The sequence below is a fragment of the Aquila chrysaetos genome, chromosome 16 (genome assembly GCF_900496995.4).
Source record: "Aquila chrysaetos chrysaetos chromosome 16, bAquChr1.4, whole genome shotgun sequence".
Classification (NCBI taxonomy): Eukaryota; Metazoa; Chordata; class Aves; order Accipitriformes; family Accipitridae; genus Aquila; species Aquila chrysaetos.
In genome coordinates, this window is record NC_044019.1 from 13,519,947 (window position 1) to 13,538,122 (window position 18,176).

Consider the following 18,176-nt stretch of genomic DNA (forward strand, 5'->3'; position numbering starts at 1 on the left):
GCTCTCCAAAGCAGAAGCACAGGCCATCACACTCTGACAGAACTCCCAGGGCTTCCCTTGGGAATCCAGAGATGTGGTCAGGAAAGATACAAGGTCACAGGGGAAGGTGGGGAAGGAAGATAATTAAAAACAAAACAAAAGTATCAGGGCTATGTTTCTACTGCACACTAACATCCCATTCTTTGCATACAGCCCAGATCAGGCTCCACGACTAAAACATCATGTTTATAGACAATAGTATTGAATTACAATCCTCACATAGGTAGGCAAAGCCCTGAGCTGCACAGCAAAATGCAGTCCACCAGAAATAGGGCTGCAAGCAACTGTGACTTACTTGTATACAGCCTTATGGACGCTCCTTCTCCTTCCGTCTGACCATCAGCCACTACCGCAAATACCGTGAAATTATACAACGTCCCAGGGGTTAACTCTATAATTTCGGCTTTGGTGACATTGGATGTCAGGTTCCTAACAGAGGTACCGCTTATAACCTCTATCCTGTACGTGTAGGAGTTGGAAGCAGCGCTGCTCACTGCCCATGTCAAGTTGACAGAAGTCACACCAACATATTCTGCCGTGAGAGCAAGAATGGGGATGGGCTCTGTGAAAGGTAAGGAAAAAAAAACACAACATCTTTTAACCTGCAACACTATTTGCTGACAAACACATAAGGGAGTCTTCTCCCTGCTCTACCCAAATAACAGGTCTCTGTAAAACAGCCTTGGAAAATAAACAAGACAACCTTATATGTTGCAAGGCACACTTGCTAGCTCTGCAATCCACTCTAATTCCTCAAGTTTCACTTCTTCTCGAGGAATAAAACTGCCTACGTGCAGCAGTGATTACCTGCCTCAGCTGTCAACTTCATGCAGGGTGCTGAGAGAGACCGGAACACATAAACTGCTGTTATTTTTCCTAAGCTGGCTAACCCAAAGAGAAGAGCCTTTCTAGCTGCAAGATTCACATACCTCTCCTGTAGAAACATGATACAGCTCCCTCTATACTAGGTAGAGTACTTACATATGTAACGGAGTACAGCTGATTTCAAAGCTGTATGTCACAGTATGTTTGGACTGTTGCAGCTGCAACCTAAAAAGCCATAATAAGCAGAGAACGGAGCCCAAGCCTAACAGTGATAAAACTATTTCAAGGCCACATGCCAATCACAGCATTAAATTGAACTCCCAGTCAGCTGTGCAGACATAGTTCTTTGGCTCATTCTCTACTCCAGTAAAGCAGTTGGATCTGCACCCCTGCAATGCTCTTTGCACTCCGGACTAGAGTTCAGGCTTAAAATGCTAACGCAGTATAAAAGCACAGAACACCCTGAAGATTCACATCCCAGTCACATTCCAAACCACTTACGTGTTACATTGTTCCGATCACTTATTGCCCTGTCAGATAGTGACACATCCCTGGTCGATCTTCCACCTCCATAGGTTTTGTTCCCACTTGCAGAGTTTACTAATAAATTATCATTACTACTGGTTCCTGTTTCTGCAGTTACATTGTTTGAGCTGCAATCCTCAGTGCCTGAAAGAAAGAATACAAAGCAGTAAGTATCTTTACAGAACTTCTGGGTTTCCCATTTGCAAAAGTATAGTCATTTATAGATACCATCCACAGACCTGCAGTCACTTCTGTTTTCCCAGTTTGTTCTCCTACAGACATTTCACTGCACATTTCCTGGTTTTACCACTTTAAACTTCTGTGTGACAATTTGAATTAGATTAAGAGATTGCCGCATTAGTTTGGTCATTCACTGACTCTGCTCATGGTTTGGATGAAAGCTACCATGATCTGCTCTTTTTTTCAGTGCAGTTTTGTTTGAAAAGAATTGAACAAACATGCAGCCACATTCTGTGTGCGCATTTTACTGATGTATTATCAGAAGCTAGCTGCTTTACTTAAACTGGCATAGCAATTTTGTCTCTTCCCCTCAGTGTATGAGAAAAAAGTTCTCATATTCCCAGAGTGTGTTCCCACAAGTAAGGAAGAGACATGGTACACCTACAGAAAGCAACTTTAGGTTGATGCAGCGCAGCCCAAAGTGTGGAGAGAGTTGATACAGGCCCTAAAATTTAAAGGCTAACTCATGCAAGTCTGATGTTCAATAGTAAGGTAGAACTCATCTGCAAGTACTTTTGGAAATTTCTGCCACATGAAAACTCGTCAGCTAGGCAAATACAGCAGTTGCTATACTCACTTCAGAAAATTCTTAAAGCTTCACTTTGGGGGTCTTCTTTTGTTTGGGGTTTGTTTTGTATTGCCTTTAAGTATATTTTCCAGTCTTTCTAAGCATATTATATCTGTACTTGATTTTACCAGAACTCTTTACAAACTGAAAAGCAAAGGGTTTAAAGTACACATTTGTATCTTTAAATATCCTTAAATGCATTGCAGAAATCACAGTTACTAAAACAAGTGAGCTTACATTTTCGAATGCTATTTCAAAAAATTCTTTTTAGGAAGTGGGTTTTTTGGGGTTTTTTTTTTTGTTTTTTTTGTTTGTTTGTTTTGTTTGTTGTTTTGTTTTTTTTTTTTTTTTAATACTTACCTAATATTGTTTGACCTTTCTTAAAAGAAACTAAGATAATAAGAGTTACATTAAAAAAAAAAATAGCAACAGAATGATACTTACAGGCAATTGTACATCTGACCTGGAAAACAAAAATAAGTAATAGAAATTAAAGCTTTAAAACTACCAGAAGCTCAAATAAAATAAGGACTGGTTTAATTAACACATGGGGGGGTGAGGGGGGCGGGGTGGAAGGAATCAGTTAAAAAACCACCAAAAATTCCAGATTTTTCAACCTGCAAAAGAGATACCCCAAAATCTACTGACATAAAAATAACACCAAAACTATACCAAACTATTAGAGAAAAAACCCAAACATGCTGGTAAAATGTTAGTACCCACTTTTTTTTTTTTTTCCAAACAGTTTATTTTGTCACAAAACCAGCTTGCATAACGTATGCTGATTGTTTTGCACATATAAATTTAAAAACAAAACCTACAAGACCTTAGTCAAAAGGCACTTCAGTTAGTACCTTTGACACCATCCCACAAAAAACAGCAGATGTGAATTAGGTCTTTTTCATTCATAAGATTTTTCCTTTCAGCCTAATGCTATGTAAACTTTCTTATTACTTCTCACAAAAGAATATTTTGCATTTTCTGAAACAAACTCAGTGTGGTTGAAGTTCAAAACGCTTAGTATATGTTCTCAAGTCTAGTTTATGTATGTGTACATATCCATAAAAGTATCATCAGTTGCCATTTAACTGCAGCCTGAAACTACTCTGCTAGTAATACTGACAAGCACACCAGAATTTTCCTTTGAAAACGTGTTTTAGTCTTTCAACTTCATGCTTTTACTTCCGAATAAGCCATTTCCATTCCCATTAATTTACAGGCCAGTTTGCCTACAGTTTTCTTCATCTCCCTCCAGGTGGCAGCACAAAACGCTCCTAAAAGAGTGAAATAAAAGCCCCAGGGGTAGGTCTGCAGGGGCTTGAGAGGAAAATCCTGATTTCCCGGGACTCTTGTAGCCAGCTGATGCCAACCAACTGCAGCAGCCACTTTCGTCACGTAACAAACAGATTACTCCAGCAATTGCATCGAGGATTAAATACCACTACTCACCTTGCAAAGCTACAGGACCCGGGAAAAACAAGCATGCAGAGATACATGTCCCAAGGACAGGCAGATCCCCAGTGCGGTGCTGGGGATCCACAGGTCACAGTGCCTTATGCCAGGGAGGCTTGCGGGCATGGGACGTTTCTGCCCATGCACCTCTGGGTCTGTTTTTGGCATCACAGTAGGTGCAGGCAGAGGCAGTCTCCAGCCCCAGTGACTCTAATATCACCTGCAGAACAGCTAGTCTTTTGGTTGGACCTTATACTGTGCTGCTTCTAGAAAATCCAGCTTAGCTTCATGCCAGATGGTGCATTACCCACACAAAGCACCGAGCCTGCTGATTACAGAGGTTGACACATTTATCTAAAGAACTTTAAATTGTCTCATTTTCTCTTTCCACCCTGTTTTCTTAGACAGTTTCTTAGCTGCTTCTGCAATTCCACGAGCTAACTCAAGATAAGCAGCTATATCACAACAACCCAATGCAAAGCTTGAATCCCAAATCACTCACCCCCTAGCTCTCGTGTTGCTGATGCCACAAGTAGCTCCATCAGCAGTAGCTCCCTGCATCACAGTCATGGGCCCAAGCAGACACACCCTCAAAAAGTAGTCAGAAGATACCATTAAATCTTGTTCTCCATATGAGAGACTACAAAAAGCACTCTCTCCACAAAGATGAGGCAGGCCAGCTGATGAGAAGCAACACTAGAAGCAACCCCTCCAGCTTTACAGAAAGGAGAAATGCAGCAGAAGCAAGCTTCAAGTGGAGGGACCTCCTTCCAGCCTGTGATGGTCTCAGTGCCACAGCAAGAAGAGTTTGGGCACACTTCCCATGCAAAAGAGCACTTGTAAGCATCAAAGAACGCATGCCTGGTCTTCTCTAGCACAGCCATACTGACAACTCAGCACCCAAAGGACATTACTTGGGACGCAGATGTGCTATGTACAAGTGTGAGGCTCCTCCTCAACTTTTCCAAATATTTGAGAGCCCAGCCAAACTGCAAGGCTATTAGGAAGTGCAGAAACGTTCGTCTGCACTCAGGTCAAGAGCCCTTCTGTACTCCTTCACAAAAAAGTGGCCAAGGAAGAAGAGACTACAAAGGGAAAAGCCACTTTTAAGGCAGGAAAACACTACCGTGCAGCATTCAGAGTAGAAGCACTAAGCTATGTGGAAACAGCTGCTGAATGATGAGCAAGAGGTGAGATTCCCTGAAAAGCTGGGCAATCTAAAAGCAAAACCAAAAAGATGCTATGTTTAATAAGAAAGGGAAATAGCAAAAAGAAGAACAAAAAACAACAACAAGAAACACCACAGGACTGAGTAAGTCACAGTGATTTCTGCAGCCCTACAAATAAAAGAGCAAAGGTCTAACATCATTCACAACCTGTCCTTCAGTTACTTTCTCTTCTGTAAAACTGCCTGAAGATGACAGTTTCTCATCTCCTTCTCCCCAGATTTTGAGTTCAGGGGCACAGCATCCTTCCTGAGCAACAGGAACAACAGACATCATATGAGTGAGAAACAGGTATGCCACAACCAAGTCCCCTTCACCCCTGCTTCTCACCTCCCCATTTCTCCCCTGCCAGCTCAAACAAGAAGCATGTCAATTCCCATTTTACCCCCAGCTACAGCAATCTGATCCAACAGCAAATTATTACCAAGCTGCTAGAAACCTGGTTGCACTGTCACGCATGGGTTTTGTTAATGATGCTCAACCAACTAAAGGAAAGTTATGCTAAAACTCCTGTCACATGCTGAATGAACAGCTTACCATCATTTTACTACTTGTTGCCAATCACACACATTGGCAATACCCCCTCTCACAATACCCCTCTGACTTTCCAGAGCCCTATGTGCAAACCAAACTCAAAAAAAGCACCATCCCATTGGCAGCAGGCAGGCCTCTTTCTGAAATCCAAAACCGCACAAAACAAATGATCCCATTCCCAAGCGTCAGCTTCCCTGACTCAGTTATTCCATGCTGTATTTTTCAACACAAGCCACAAACTGAACTGTTCTCCAGCCTTATGTTATTACTTAATGAGATGCTATTTATACAAAACATTTGTTTATTATTTAAGATTATATTTGCACTGAACACCTGATTCTCCTTGTGTTTGCATCTAATATATAAGGAGCCCTGCCATCTCTGCTTTTCTTTTCAATGACATGAATCCATACTATTAATGTATAGAGTTGGGTATTTTTTTAACCAAAAAACCTGGAACTTGGGGTAAGGGTGGAACATCCGTCCCCAAGAAAATAAAAGACAGCAAAATGCTAAAGAGTAAATATTTCAACTGAACAGGAGAGATGTGTATACACAAATTCATCACTGTTGTCACCTATGGCAAATGCCTGATCAAAGGCTGTACCTTCCAGAGGAGCTGAATAATTCACCTGCACTCGCCCAAGGTCTGTCCTGCACTCCTTATGTGTGCAGTTTATTATTGACCAGGAGTTGGTGGTGCATAACAGATGCAGGATTCAGCTCCAACCTCCTCAAGCATACAGTGGGTCGCCTAATTAAGGAATTACTATTATTATTAGTCTCACAAGCAATCTTATCAAGGAAGAAATAAGATGTACTGCAAGAAGACACCTTCAAAAACACTAAGTGACTGAGAAGCCCAAGTTCCACTGACATTTGATAAGGCTTAGACTTAAGACTAAGATATTTTCAGGAGCAGGATTTAAAAGATGCCTGCTGTACACATGCATCGGGGGAGCCATGGGAGCTGGTCAGCAGAGGAGAAGACAGTCGTGCTTCCCCTTCTGCTGGCTGCAAGACTTTAGATCAGCTTGGCTCTGCTGCCAAACTGTACCCTCTAGTAAAGTTAGGGTTCTTGCACTGGGGGGAAAACCCTTGTGAACAGCAGCCCACCTGCCTGGGGTGCTCCAGTTTCCAAAACAAACAACGTGGCTTGGTTCACGTAAAACAAGTTTAAGAAGCTGGCTAAATAGTCAAAGTAAGCAAACCAAAAAATCCTAACCAAAAAAACCCCTTAGCCACAAATCCTTTCTGAGAACACTACTTGAGGCTGCTGCTTACTCTTTCTTGTGTGCTCACCAATGTGTGCCTTACGACTCAGATGTAAAAAGCCAGGAAATTAATCACACCCCTCTCAAAGCTAACTATCTTTCACATGTGTACCTTCAGATCCTCTCTCCTCCACCCACCCATCCTCTCAGGTTTGGAGGAGCTCCACAAAGTACTACAAGCTATCACAGTGCTCTCCAAATTCTTTCTCAACACCCTTTCACAAAAGCAACAGCATCATCACTGCCCCAGTAACTGTGGTCTCGCTTCCTGATTTTTTTCTGCTATGCCCACCTACCATTAGTTGTCCCACATCCATAACTATGGGCTTTAGGGCAAGCCACCACACTGCAACCATCATGATCGTTTTAAGACTCCAGGCTTCACTTCGCTGATGTTATCACTCATCACTGCTCAGCTGACAAACATTAACTAGCAAAGACGCAGTAACTTGGCCACTTGCAGACCGCTCTGTCACCTCTGATATTTCATACATAGCATAGGTTTATTCAGAAAGCATTCCCACAGAATGGTTTTACTCAAGGTCACACAAAGCAAGTGAAAATCAAACCCTGGAATACCACTGGGAAACCCCACAATAATGGAAGTGGGATTGCCTAAGTATTGCATCCACAAACTGATACAGCTTTCCAGTACTTGCTGATTTTCTAGGATTTGTAAGGCATTGACTGCTATTCCAGCTGTGGACATCTTCCCACATCCCTGGGAGTGTAAAGTCTAAATCAGCAGGGAGTGACACCTTTCTGCAGGAGACAACAGTCTCGGAGACAGGATGGGGTTTGGAAAGATGTGACACTTCTGACTCTTGCAACCCATCTCAGGGCTGTTTTACCTCATTCACTTCCACATTATGTCCAAATTCACAAAGTTTGTAGGCTTACAGCACCAGGCAAGAAAAGTGACATCACCTGAACTGGGGCATAAAACTATGTGCCTAAACCTGTATGAGCCTAGTGCAAGTAACATGCCTTACTTTTGCAATTTCTGGGTTTTGGGGTGAAAAATGAGCTAAAATATCCTTATGCAATTTTTTGCCCTATTTTCTAACTTCTTCTTAAAATGTTGTAAGTCTACAATTGCGAAGCATTTCTCTGCATTTAAACAAACAACTTCTAAGCACAAATCATTACACTGTTATACTATTGTAAAATGCATAGACGTTCATATGCAATTGAAGATATGCCAAGCCAAGAAAAGCAAGTGTTTTCCCCTATGCTTATTGTATGAGAAAAAAAAAAAAGACAATCTAGATTAAGCCTGTGTGCTGTAGATTTGCTCCAAGCTACACTAACAGTTCAGTTACCAATTTCAGTGGCATTTGTGAATACTCAGCCCTCCTGTAATCAGGTCCTTACTACTTGAAGGAGGAAATAGTCAACATGAGGCTAAGTCAGAAGCTAACATTTAATTATGTTATATAGTTTCATTTAAGATTGATTGCTTTCTGGATTTGGTGCTGGGTTTGTGGTTTTGGGGGTTTTGTTAGTTTGTTTTCCTTTTCCAGTGTATATTTACTGCACTAAATTCATTTTAACTGTAATCCACAACAGGTTTTTTTATTCAAATTAACTCTAGATGGTCTCAATAATATGACACATTCACCTCCAATGAAAAACTGAAAATACGCTGCAGCCAAGTGTCAGCTCCATGTGTTTTCCCCTCTGGTATCTTAGGCAGGCACTCACAGCCCACCCACAAAACACCATTTCACAGAACGTTTGGTTTAAGTAGGTTTATCCTGGGGGGGAAAAAGCTCTAATTTTAGAAGCAGTGCACTAAGTTCTTGCAAGATCTTTGGAGTCTTCTCTTCTCTTCTTTTAACCCTAAATGAGCAGCTCCACTAATGAGAATGCATGGGACCAGATGGATATCCAGCACCCAGAAGAAAGAAACGTGAGCCGAAATTTGTTATTATTGGGTAGGGCTGGACCCTCTTAGGACACCATGTTGTATTAGAAAGCTATGCAAAACCCTAAAGCAGTTGACAGCCATACACAACTATGCACAGGCTATTTTGAGCTATTACACAGTTATGTGAAAGAGGAAAGACTATTTCCACTTTGCATGTATTTGTATTTTACCCCTGACATTTCTAAATTCTGTCTTCCCTGAAGCAAGCTTTTCTCCGAAGAGGGACCAAAATATCATTTTTTCCACTGGCTTTTATGAAAACAGATGAGGAGACTCTAGTTTGTGCAGCACCTCCAGTGAACTAAAAATGTTGTGGAAGACAAAGCCTTATAGGAAAGGCAAGATGAGACACTGAATGAGAATTTGTGTTGAAACATACTGGAGAAAGTTCTTTCTTCCTCTCCTGATTTTTCCCCAAATTTTACCTGCTATCTGCTTCTCAGATGGCTAGCCCAGGAGCAAGTAGTTTTCTGGGTAACATATCCAAAATAAAGAAAAAATATAGAATGGATCTCATCTGAATTGTACCTGTTAGATCTGTTTTCCCCTCCTCAGTCCTACCTTCAAGAAAAGCTCTCTCAGGCAAGTTTTCCTGTGGTTTGGTACAAGGAAGTTATTCACCTACCTGTGCACATACAAAACAAACAAGCAACAGAAATACCCAAGACCAAGCAGCACAGATTTTGGTATGAGACAGGCTGACAAAAGGCCCAGACACCAAACACGACTGCATCACAACTGATAGCTCTCTCACCACTGACCCTAGGAAGCACCATTAGACTTCTTTCCAATGGCTTCCAGATCAAACATCAGTTTAAAACTTCTCCATGCAACCCAGTAGTTCTTCATTGCTTCCCCCAAACCTGCAGGTCACGATGAACTACAGGCAGTAGGTGCTGCAAATCATCACACAGTTCAGTAGCATTCCTCCAAGCATCCTGCAATCTTCCAACTGAGAAAACAAAACTTCATCCCGGAGAAAGGCTGAGAAGTTGCAAGGAGTTTAAATTATTCACATAACCCAGTAAGTCCTACATGTAATGTCTCTTCAGAGACGATCCTGCTGAAGGAGTTTACAAAGAGAACAGTGTGCTTATTTGGCAATGGCAATGAGTAATATTTAAAACAATTACTTACTGAAACCCAAATTGTTATCCTACTCGAGCTGCACATCATACCGACATCGGTGGAAGTGCAGCTGGGTGTGTAATGAGCAATACCTGAATTGAAAAACCTCCTCTTTTAAAAAGAATTTTCTGTTAACATTGCCAGTCATTTTCTTTCAAAACTAAGAAAGCATCAAACTTTATTTCATGTGAACAAGGCGTATTCCCACACGTAGCCTAACAGCACTATTTTTTTCACTCTGAGTCAATACTCCGGCACACCCTGGAAGAAGGATATAATGAAAAAAAGAAGAAAAAAGAAAAAGAAAAGAGAAAGAAAAAAAATACTCCTGTGGCAATGACACAATGCTAACTGTCCCCAAATCAGCAGGGCTGGCCACCCAGGCAACATGGAAAACGTACTGCAGAGCCAGCAGCCGCCCGGCCTTTGCAGTGCAGTCATGAAAATGAGGGGCATTTCCTGACAGGGCCCTATTTCAGATCTGCTTAGCTGAGAGCAATTGAGACTCTCAAGTTTCTCTCTTATCACAAGTAGATTTCACTTTCCTGAGCTGGAGTCTACATAGTCTTTGCTCAGGAAAGTGTTAAAAGATACTTCACAAGGAGAAAAACATTGAGCTGGATTTGGTTTGAGAGTTTTCCAAGTAAAACTAGCTGTAAAGGGATTTTAAAACTTACACAAAAGCTCAAATACAACATCAAGAAAGATGATTTATACTGAAAATAAAGACAGAATTTTTTATCTATGACACCCTGTCTGGGGGCAGGAGAACCATGGCCTGTGAAAACCATCAGCTTGCTCACACAGAGCTCCAAACTGTCTTGCTAGACAGAAAATCTTTTTTTTGTGGCAGGCTTGATGCTGGTACCTGAAGGGCTTGTTGTTTCCTGCCTTACTTCCATACTTTTCTTAGGACAGTTTATCTTTTTACCCTTACCAGGGTCCTGAAAACTTCCTAACTTAAAAAGCAATGAGGTGTGCAGCTAGGAGAAACCAGCCTGTGACCACTGCCCAACATGGAGACCTCTCAGGCTAACCTTCATCTCCTCCTTCACGCTCTGTTACTGTTTATTACCATTTATTTATGCTCCTTCAGCACGTTCAGTTGTAACTCCATGTAAAATGCTTCACTAGAATCCAAATAAATTATCTGTACGGTACTGCCCTTGCCCCGTAGCTGGGTAAATCTACCCAAAGGGAGGGAGGAAAGCAATCCTTCCTCACAGTCCCCAAACAGCAGCTCTGGTTTGGTAATGCAGTCTTGAGACCACTAGAGGCCCCAATAAAACCATCAAACTTCAGCCCGAGTGACTAACAGCAGTGAAATATGCCTAGATTCCCATAAAAGTTGACATATTCTGGAAAGTACAAGGCTAAGGATGACCACGCTAGGGTGTAAAGGGTGGATGTAGATGTAAACGCCAGCTCAGATGCAGCTTGTGGGAGCAAATGACACCATGCCGAGCAGGCTAAGGCAGGCTCCATGCAACTTCAAGCATCAATAACCTGTCACGAGGGAAGTAATTTTATACAATAAATTACTGGCTAGACCTTAGAATTTCTTTATGGTGCTTATTTACTGCATCTCACATCTTCAGCTGCACTGTTTTGTATTGAATATACATTTTTTTGATGGGCCCTAAAACCAAAGTAGCATTTCATCAACTTCTTCAAAGCAAATGCGAATTGCCTCATAGCAAAAAACGTGGTGCTAAACCTTTTTCAACTCTAAAATAAGTCAGAGATCTGGCTGATCTACAAGGATCGGATTATCACACACACAAACAATTCGATTAAACAATGTTTTCCCATATGCTGTTTTCACATGCAGCAACATGGGGCTGGGGGGACACCCTTGAGGTTTGCCTTCAACTGTCAGCCCATATAATCCTTTAATGAATTTAAACTGTAGCAAAACACAAATAGACCGCAAGCGTTCAAAACATGTAGTAGTACTCCTAGGAGGGAACAAAAGATCTCATTGTACGGCTCCAGTAAGTTCATCTAGGGCTCTGGTAGAGTCTCCCTTTTCCTCCTCTTTGAACAGAAGCTGAATAGAAACAGGAATGAGAATTGGCTCTGTCATCACCCCATCGCCAGTCTTGCCTCTATGCATATATTGAGGCTGCACGAGAAGTTATTCACTGACAACAACATGGTCTCTCTCTCACTTACCAGTCAATAGACATGTCTATCAAAGGTCAACTTCATGGCCATCTGGTAAGACCAGCTATGGTGGAAAAAGCCTGGATGATGCAGGGTCAGAACCGTAGATCAAACTGACATGGCAGCCTGACCAGCTGCAAACTTTTTATTCTAGAAAAATAATATCCATGGCTTCTTTCTCCTTCCAAGATACATGAAGGAGTTCCTGCTGATCTCTGTGTTTGGTTTAGCTCTGATACAGATCAAATAGCTAGTAGCTCATTTCAAACTCTTATATTTAAGAGGAAGGTATGTTTATGTTATTCATTATGAGTCTCAAAACATGTTCATTTGAAATAAATTGCATGTTGTATCACTGTGCAGTGTTTGCTTAACCTTGTACATCACTTGAAAAAAGAAACAGAGGAAGCTTTTAAAACTAAGAGTGAATTTTTACAACATTTTGGTCATTGTTTGCTTAGAGCAATAATACCACTCATATGGCTTCCCATAGCCTTCGCTATTTCCGTACAATTATGGATTTTCTGCTACCTCTATCACCAGAATACAAAAGCACACCTCTTTCCATTGCATGGTCTTAACAGACAAATCCAAAGTTTTCAAAAAAGATTACTGAAAATAACCTTTTAAAAAAAATGCAATTTTTAAAAATTACCGAATTTCATCCCAACTGGTTATATCACCACTAAGTGAATATCCACTACCAGCAAGTTTAATGATGAAGCACAATCATTTCAATCAGAAATTCACCTTCCACTTGATGATGGTTCTTGCAAATTTTAAAAACACAAGAGTTTAAAAGGAAAGTTTATACAAAAGTTCTGTTTCCAAAGGCATATATATATATATTTCATACAGGCAGCCTTCTGTTTAACAGATTGCCTTGGCAAAATATTTTAAAAGCACTTTGAAGATTTATTAGAAATAGTAGTGCACTATTAAGAATAATTTTGTCACACAGGCGTCCACAACATTTGACAGTGTTACCACTAATAGAAAACCAGAAAGGGGCAGCAGCAAGTGCAGTACCAACCTCCAAGCACTTTGGCAGGATCTCACTTTGGCAGTCTGCAGTAGCAACTATTTCCTCAACTGTGGCTGAAAAAATTGAGGTATTAAAAAGAACTAATACCAGTCAGGCACCAACACTGCAGAAGAGACTGGGGGTAGGGGAAGGCTTCATCAGTATATCTGTTTTTCCTATCTATGTTATTAACCCATTTAGTCAAATTTTTTTTTAAAAAGCATATTTGGTCAGTTAGAAATTCAAGTCTAGTGATGTCCCCCAGATATGCTCAATGTATTTTAGATAAGCCTCTCAATACTTATATACAAAATGGTAGGATGAAATAAGAGTAGCAGGTACTAGAATCAATCGCAACTCCTCATCCTCCTGCTTCATTTTTGTTCTATCTTCAACAACACCTAAACAGTTCCTTCAATTAATCTTTGACTCAAACTGAAAGTCACAAGAGTATATTTGATTTTATTTCACCCAGATTATGTGTTCCATGTCTTTGAAACATTAGACGTATTCTCTTTTGCTCTTCTGTCCTCAACAAACCACAAATGCGGAAACTGAAAAATACCACTACTTGAAGCTTTCCAATCTTGAGTTAAGCTGTAGAAACAGTTTCCCTGCACCACCACAAAATGCCTTGGAAGCCTAGAAGGACAAGAATTTTATGATTTATATACATACAGGTTTATATGGATTTCATGTGTTAAAGATGAAACAATGCCTACAATAAACAGTAGCAAAGCATTTCCAACCAAGAGAATAACAAATGGTAGTAAAACATTTCCATATCAGAGACATTTCTTTTTGGCCTGACATTTAGTGTTTAGTTTTTTATACTTTGCAATAGCTGAAGTATAACATCTCTATCATTTTCAGGGAGGAAACAAGGACATACCCAAAACCAGCTACAGCACAATCACTCCTATTATTTATTTGCTTTTAAACAAAACAAAAAGTAAAATACAGGTAAGGGTATGAAAAATAATGCTCAAATATTGCATTAAAGCATACCTAGGCCACAAATGGGATTTTGATTGATCTGTTAAAAATATACTTCTAAACTTTCTCAACTGCATGTTTAAGGCTGACAAGTACCAAAGCTTTGAATAGAAAAACCCACATAAATGTGTCTGTACATTTGGAGTAGGAGCTATGGAGAAGGGCAGAGGAGAAAGCCTTCAGTTCACTGTGATGCATTTCACCATGCATACATGGGGCAAAGCTTCATCTTCCCACTCAAATACTAAAGCCACGTTGAACTAACATTAAGACAAAGATGAAACTAAGTCTTCCATGCCTGCATCATATTTTATGTGCATGTCACAGAATGCCAAGTCACTTACTGTATTTGCTCATGAAACAGCCAAATCTCCCCCAGATTAGGGGGATAACATACATATTTGTTACTGTCTATAAACTGCTGCTTGCCAACAATAAAGCAGCAATATAAAACAGGAGTTACGCAAACTTTAAGCAGTCTGCACTACACTGCTGGGTGGGATCTTCCTAGGTCTTTAAAGTTTAGCACATGAAAAAAAACCAAAAACATGAGAAGTCAGGGTGCTGAGTCAGAAGTCAAAGCCTTCTACCAGATGACATAAATAATTGACCTTTGTTACCTGCCACATGGCTGTTCACCTGCATGAAATGTGCAGGTAGGGGAAAGAGAGAGGAGTGAAGAGGAAGTTAATTGCATTCCAGCTGCTAAAACCTCATTATCTTGTACCTTTTCATTGATGTGGTTGTGCAGACTTCCACACTGCCTTCCCTGAACTGCTCCCTTAATGGCCTCATGCTCTTTCCCCATCTTCCAGTAAGGGTTAAACCAAGAGTGATTCACAAGCTGGATTCCTTTGCACCTCTCCTGTCTCTAACAGAGAGAGTCAAAATGTCACAGAGTTACATAATGCTGACAGAAACGTGACTACCTGAAAAACAGGTTTGAATAAAGAATGTAAAACTTTCCTAAGTATGACTATACACCAGAACATACCTACATCCTTCACAGGCTATGGCAGCCTCTTGTCATTTCTAGGTGATACTGCTTTATCACTGCCTACAGCAACTACGTTACAGCAGTTCAACTGCAGAAAACAAACTAACAAAAAAAAGCGCTTTGGACCAATTTGCTTTATCAGCAAGAGGTGCCAGCAGGGTTTGATCCATACCCAGCAGGGTTTTATCCCTTGCCTGCATGGCAGAACACCCACCCTGTGTTTCAGCATGAGTGAGGAGGCATCTTGCAGACACTAACTGGGTAGTTTTATCAAGATGAAAGACTTGGCTAAGAAGACACATACAAATGAGACTGAAGGCATACCAAGCCAAGTCGAACTAAAGACCACTGTTCACTGCACCCAGACTGCCCAGTGCAAAGCTAAAAGACTTTTCAAATGAGTGAGAAACACATTAGCTTGAATACGCTAGTGCAGACAAGGCCCTAGTTTAGAAGGATGCCCGATCCATCACCTGACTCAAGCTATGAAAATGGAAATATACCCGCAGACTTTTTTTTCTGTCAAGGGAATACCATGTATTGGGACACATGAGTCTCCAGATGCCAAAAGGCATGAAGGCAGATGTCTAGACAACCCCTAAGGGCTGAATATCTTTATAAAGACATTTTCTCCTTTTCTTTCCTAGTGATATATCCTGTCTGCATGACTCATAACCTTTTAAAATCCACTGTTACAACACTTTCTCCTGTGCACCATACAGCAGGTTTTATGTCTATGCTTCTTCTAACAGCAACTGAATGTTGTGAAGACTGTGCTCAGAGCCTGCTTTAAATCCAGACTAAGATTTAGAGCCCAGCCCCTGCTCTGTCTCTCAAAGACACTTACCAAAGCACCTTCCTTACAGGTAAAGCCAAACAAACAGAAAAGTGTTTGGATAACTAAGGGGTTTCCTTCTTGTTTTAAAACGGAGGAGAGACCAGCAAGTGTGTGCTCCTGCACTGTTACCCAGGGGGTTCAGACATGGTCTGCTGAAACGATGAGCTCTGATCGTATATGACATTGTTGCACGTAAGAGGGAAGACACAGCATCAACCATTTCTCAAGGTCATGGATTAAAAACAAACAAAAAACCAAAACACCAAACAAAAAACCAACCACCAAAAAACAAACCAAAAAAGCCCACCCCAATAAACAACCATCAACTAGAATGTCTTATCAGGGGATAGCTCTAGAATCAGGGATAAGTTTATAGAAAAGATTTCAAGATTAAAGCATCCTATAAGAAGCAAGTAGGTAGGGTTTTGTAGCTGCCAAAAAAAAAAAGTTTTTGCATTGCATGTACTTCAACCAATCATGTTTCATTATGGACTGCAAGAACATGAAGTTACCTACTTTCATTCAAACACTGCTACTCTGGAGACAGGAATCCATCACCAGCACAGACAACCTAAGCACAGAAGAAACCAAACACAAAAGAATTACCTTTTTCCTGACAGAAGTAGATGTCATGGTCAGTCCTAAACCCAGGGATAATCCTGCACTGAAAGTCACAAGTACTACAAAAGACAGTAATTAAAAGGGGAAGTCTCTGGTAACATCTTCCATGTTTTTTGATCAAACATCTACCACTGAATATCTCCTAGACAATTTCTCAAAAACTGAAGTTAGATGACACAATTTATCAGAATATAACCTTCATATTTAAATGAAAGAAAATGAATTGCACTTGTGGTGTTGTTAACTCTCACTCAAACCATTTGTATTGCAGGTTTACTGAAAAGGTCTCATCTGAATAACATCCTTTGTACCCTACATTCAAACTACCCACACCGGAGACTGTAGAGTGAAACAACTGAAGAGGAGGATAGTATTTTATTTTTTATACTCTTTATCCTGATTTAACTAGAATTTAATCCCAAAAGATATTGCCAGTTTTCCTAATATCCCTCTTATCCCATTTTAACATATGCTGTACGAAGATCCCCCATGCCCAAATATTAGAACAGTAACATTTTAAGCTCTTACACTGTTCTTTCACATACCTCTCCCATGTCATATGAACACTTCATGTATCTATCAAATCTTAGCACCTATAATATACAGCCCATGAAGTTTCTTTAATTAATTTCATTAGTATAAATTTGATTGCCATTCCATCAACAGAACACATCAGAGAGTATTTATAGCAACTACCAGAAAAGCTGGGTGTAAACGGTGGCTCAGTCACCCCAGAAACACAGTGCCTGCACAGCTACACAACCCAAAATAGACCAAAAACATCAACTTCCAACTGAGATGATCTTCTGCAGAAACAACCTTTCCAATAAAGCACCAGAGCTTCCTCCTTTATTTCAAACACTGAACAGACGCCCGAGAGCCAGAACAGCTTTGAGTAAGGATGAGTTTAAAATGACTAATCATTTCCTCTATTATTATAGAGAGTTTGTGTTGCCTCTTGGATATCTTGTTTGTGTTACCATACGAGCTAGTTCCTTCTACTGCAGTACCACAGCTTTTGGTGCAAAGCTCTTTTTTAAAGCTATAGGCTTATAAAAAAACGCAACAAAACAAAACCCCTCACTTGTCTGAGGGAGACAAGTTTACTTATCAGCTGAACTGGATCCACACCACTCCTGACAAGCCTGAAGACTATATAGCAATAAAGAAACAGGCCTAGCAGATTTTAATATTGCTGTTTCTGGATGGAACTTTTTTTTTTCCCCTTGCTGAATCATTTATTCATTAAAAAACACAGTTTCAGGGAAGACTAAACTATTCATGAATTTGGGCTGAACTTACAGAAGGGTTCACTTGAGGACAACTCCCTCTGACTTGCACTGAAACCAACGCAGGAGATCAAAATGAACTATTTCGATCACGACAAAAACGTTCAGATGCTGGGCGCGAGGAATAAAAGCCAAGGCAACAAAGGGCTACATTCAGCTATAGTACAGTGAAAGTAGTTCCCAATAGCCAAATGCTTACAGCACTCTGCTGGCATGCAGCAGATTCAGGTTGAAATCTCCTTGCTGCCTGGCCAACAGACTAACCCTTCTTTATGCAGGTTCACGTTTCGGACAGGCATACTGAGCTGGCTACAGGGCCACCCGCTCGCCAGCCCACAGAGGCGATGGGAAAGTGCAGAGTGGGGTTGCAGCTCCCTCTCCAAGAGCCATCAGTGTGGCTTAGACCTGTCCTCCACCATGTGCCCAGTTGCCCTTAACTACCACCGAGCTCGAAACACATTCCTGCTGCAAGGGAGACCTGAGGTCAAACCCCAAAGAAGAAAA

The 18,176-nt window shown here is 40.8% G+C and overlaps 1 protein-coding gene across 13 annotated transcripts in view; it reads right to left on the reverse strand.

Annotated features, from left to right (window-relative positions):
- The window catches only part of PTPRJ (protein tyrosine phosphatase receptor type J), a 98,843-nt gene that overhangs the window by 25,643 nt on the left and 55,024 nt on the right, over positions 1 to 18,176 (reverse strand). For 6 of the 13 annotated variants that reach the window (XM_041129264.1, XM_041129267.1, XM_041129268.1 and 3 more), the window contains exons 1-4: positions 16,279 to 16,299; positions 14,655 to 14,798; positions 2,642 to 2,660; positions 1,366 to 1,533 (exon numbers count right to left, since the gene is read on the reverse strand). In XM_041129264.1, the coding sequence (XP_040985198.1) occupies positions 1,366 to 1,533; positions 2,642 to 2,660; positions 14,655 to 14,798; positions 16,279 to 16,284 (337 nt within the window). In that variant the 5' untranslated portion in view covers positions 16,285 to 16,299. Of the gene's footprint in view, positions 1 to 334; positions 602 to 1,365; positions 1,534 to 2,641; positions 2,661 to 14,654; positions 14,799 to 15,771; positions 15,890 to 16,278; positions 16,300 to 18,176 lie in introns of those variants that run through there. The other 7 variants (XM_041129259.1, XM_041129257.1, XM_041129263.1 and 4 more) reach the window with 6 other exon arrangements.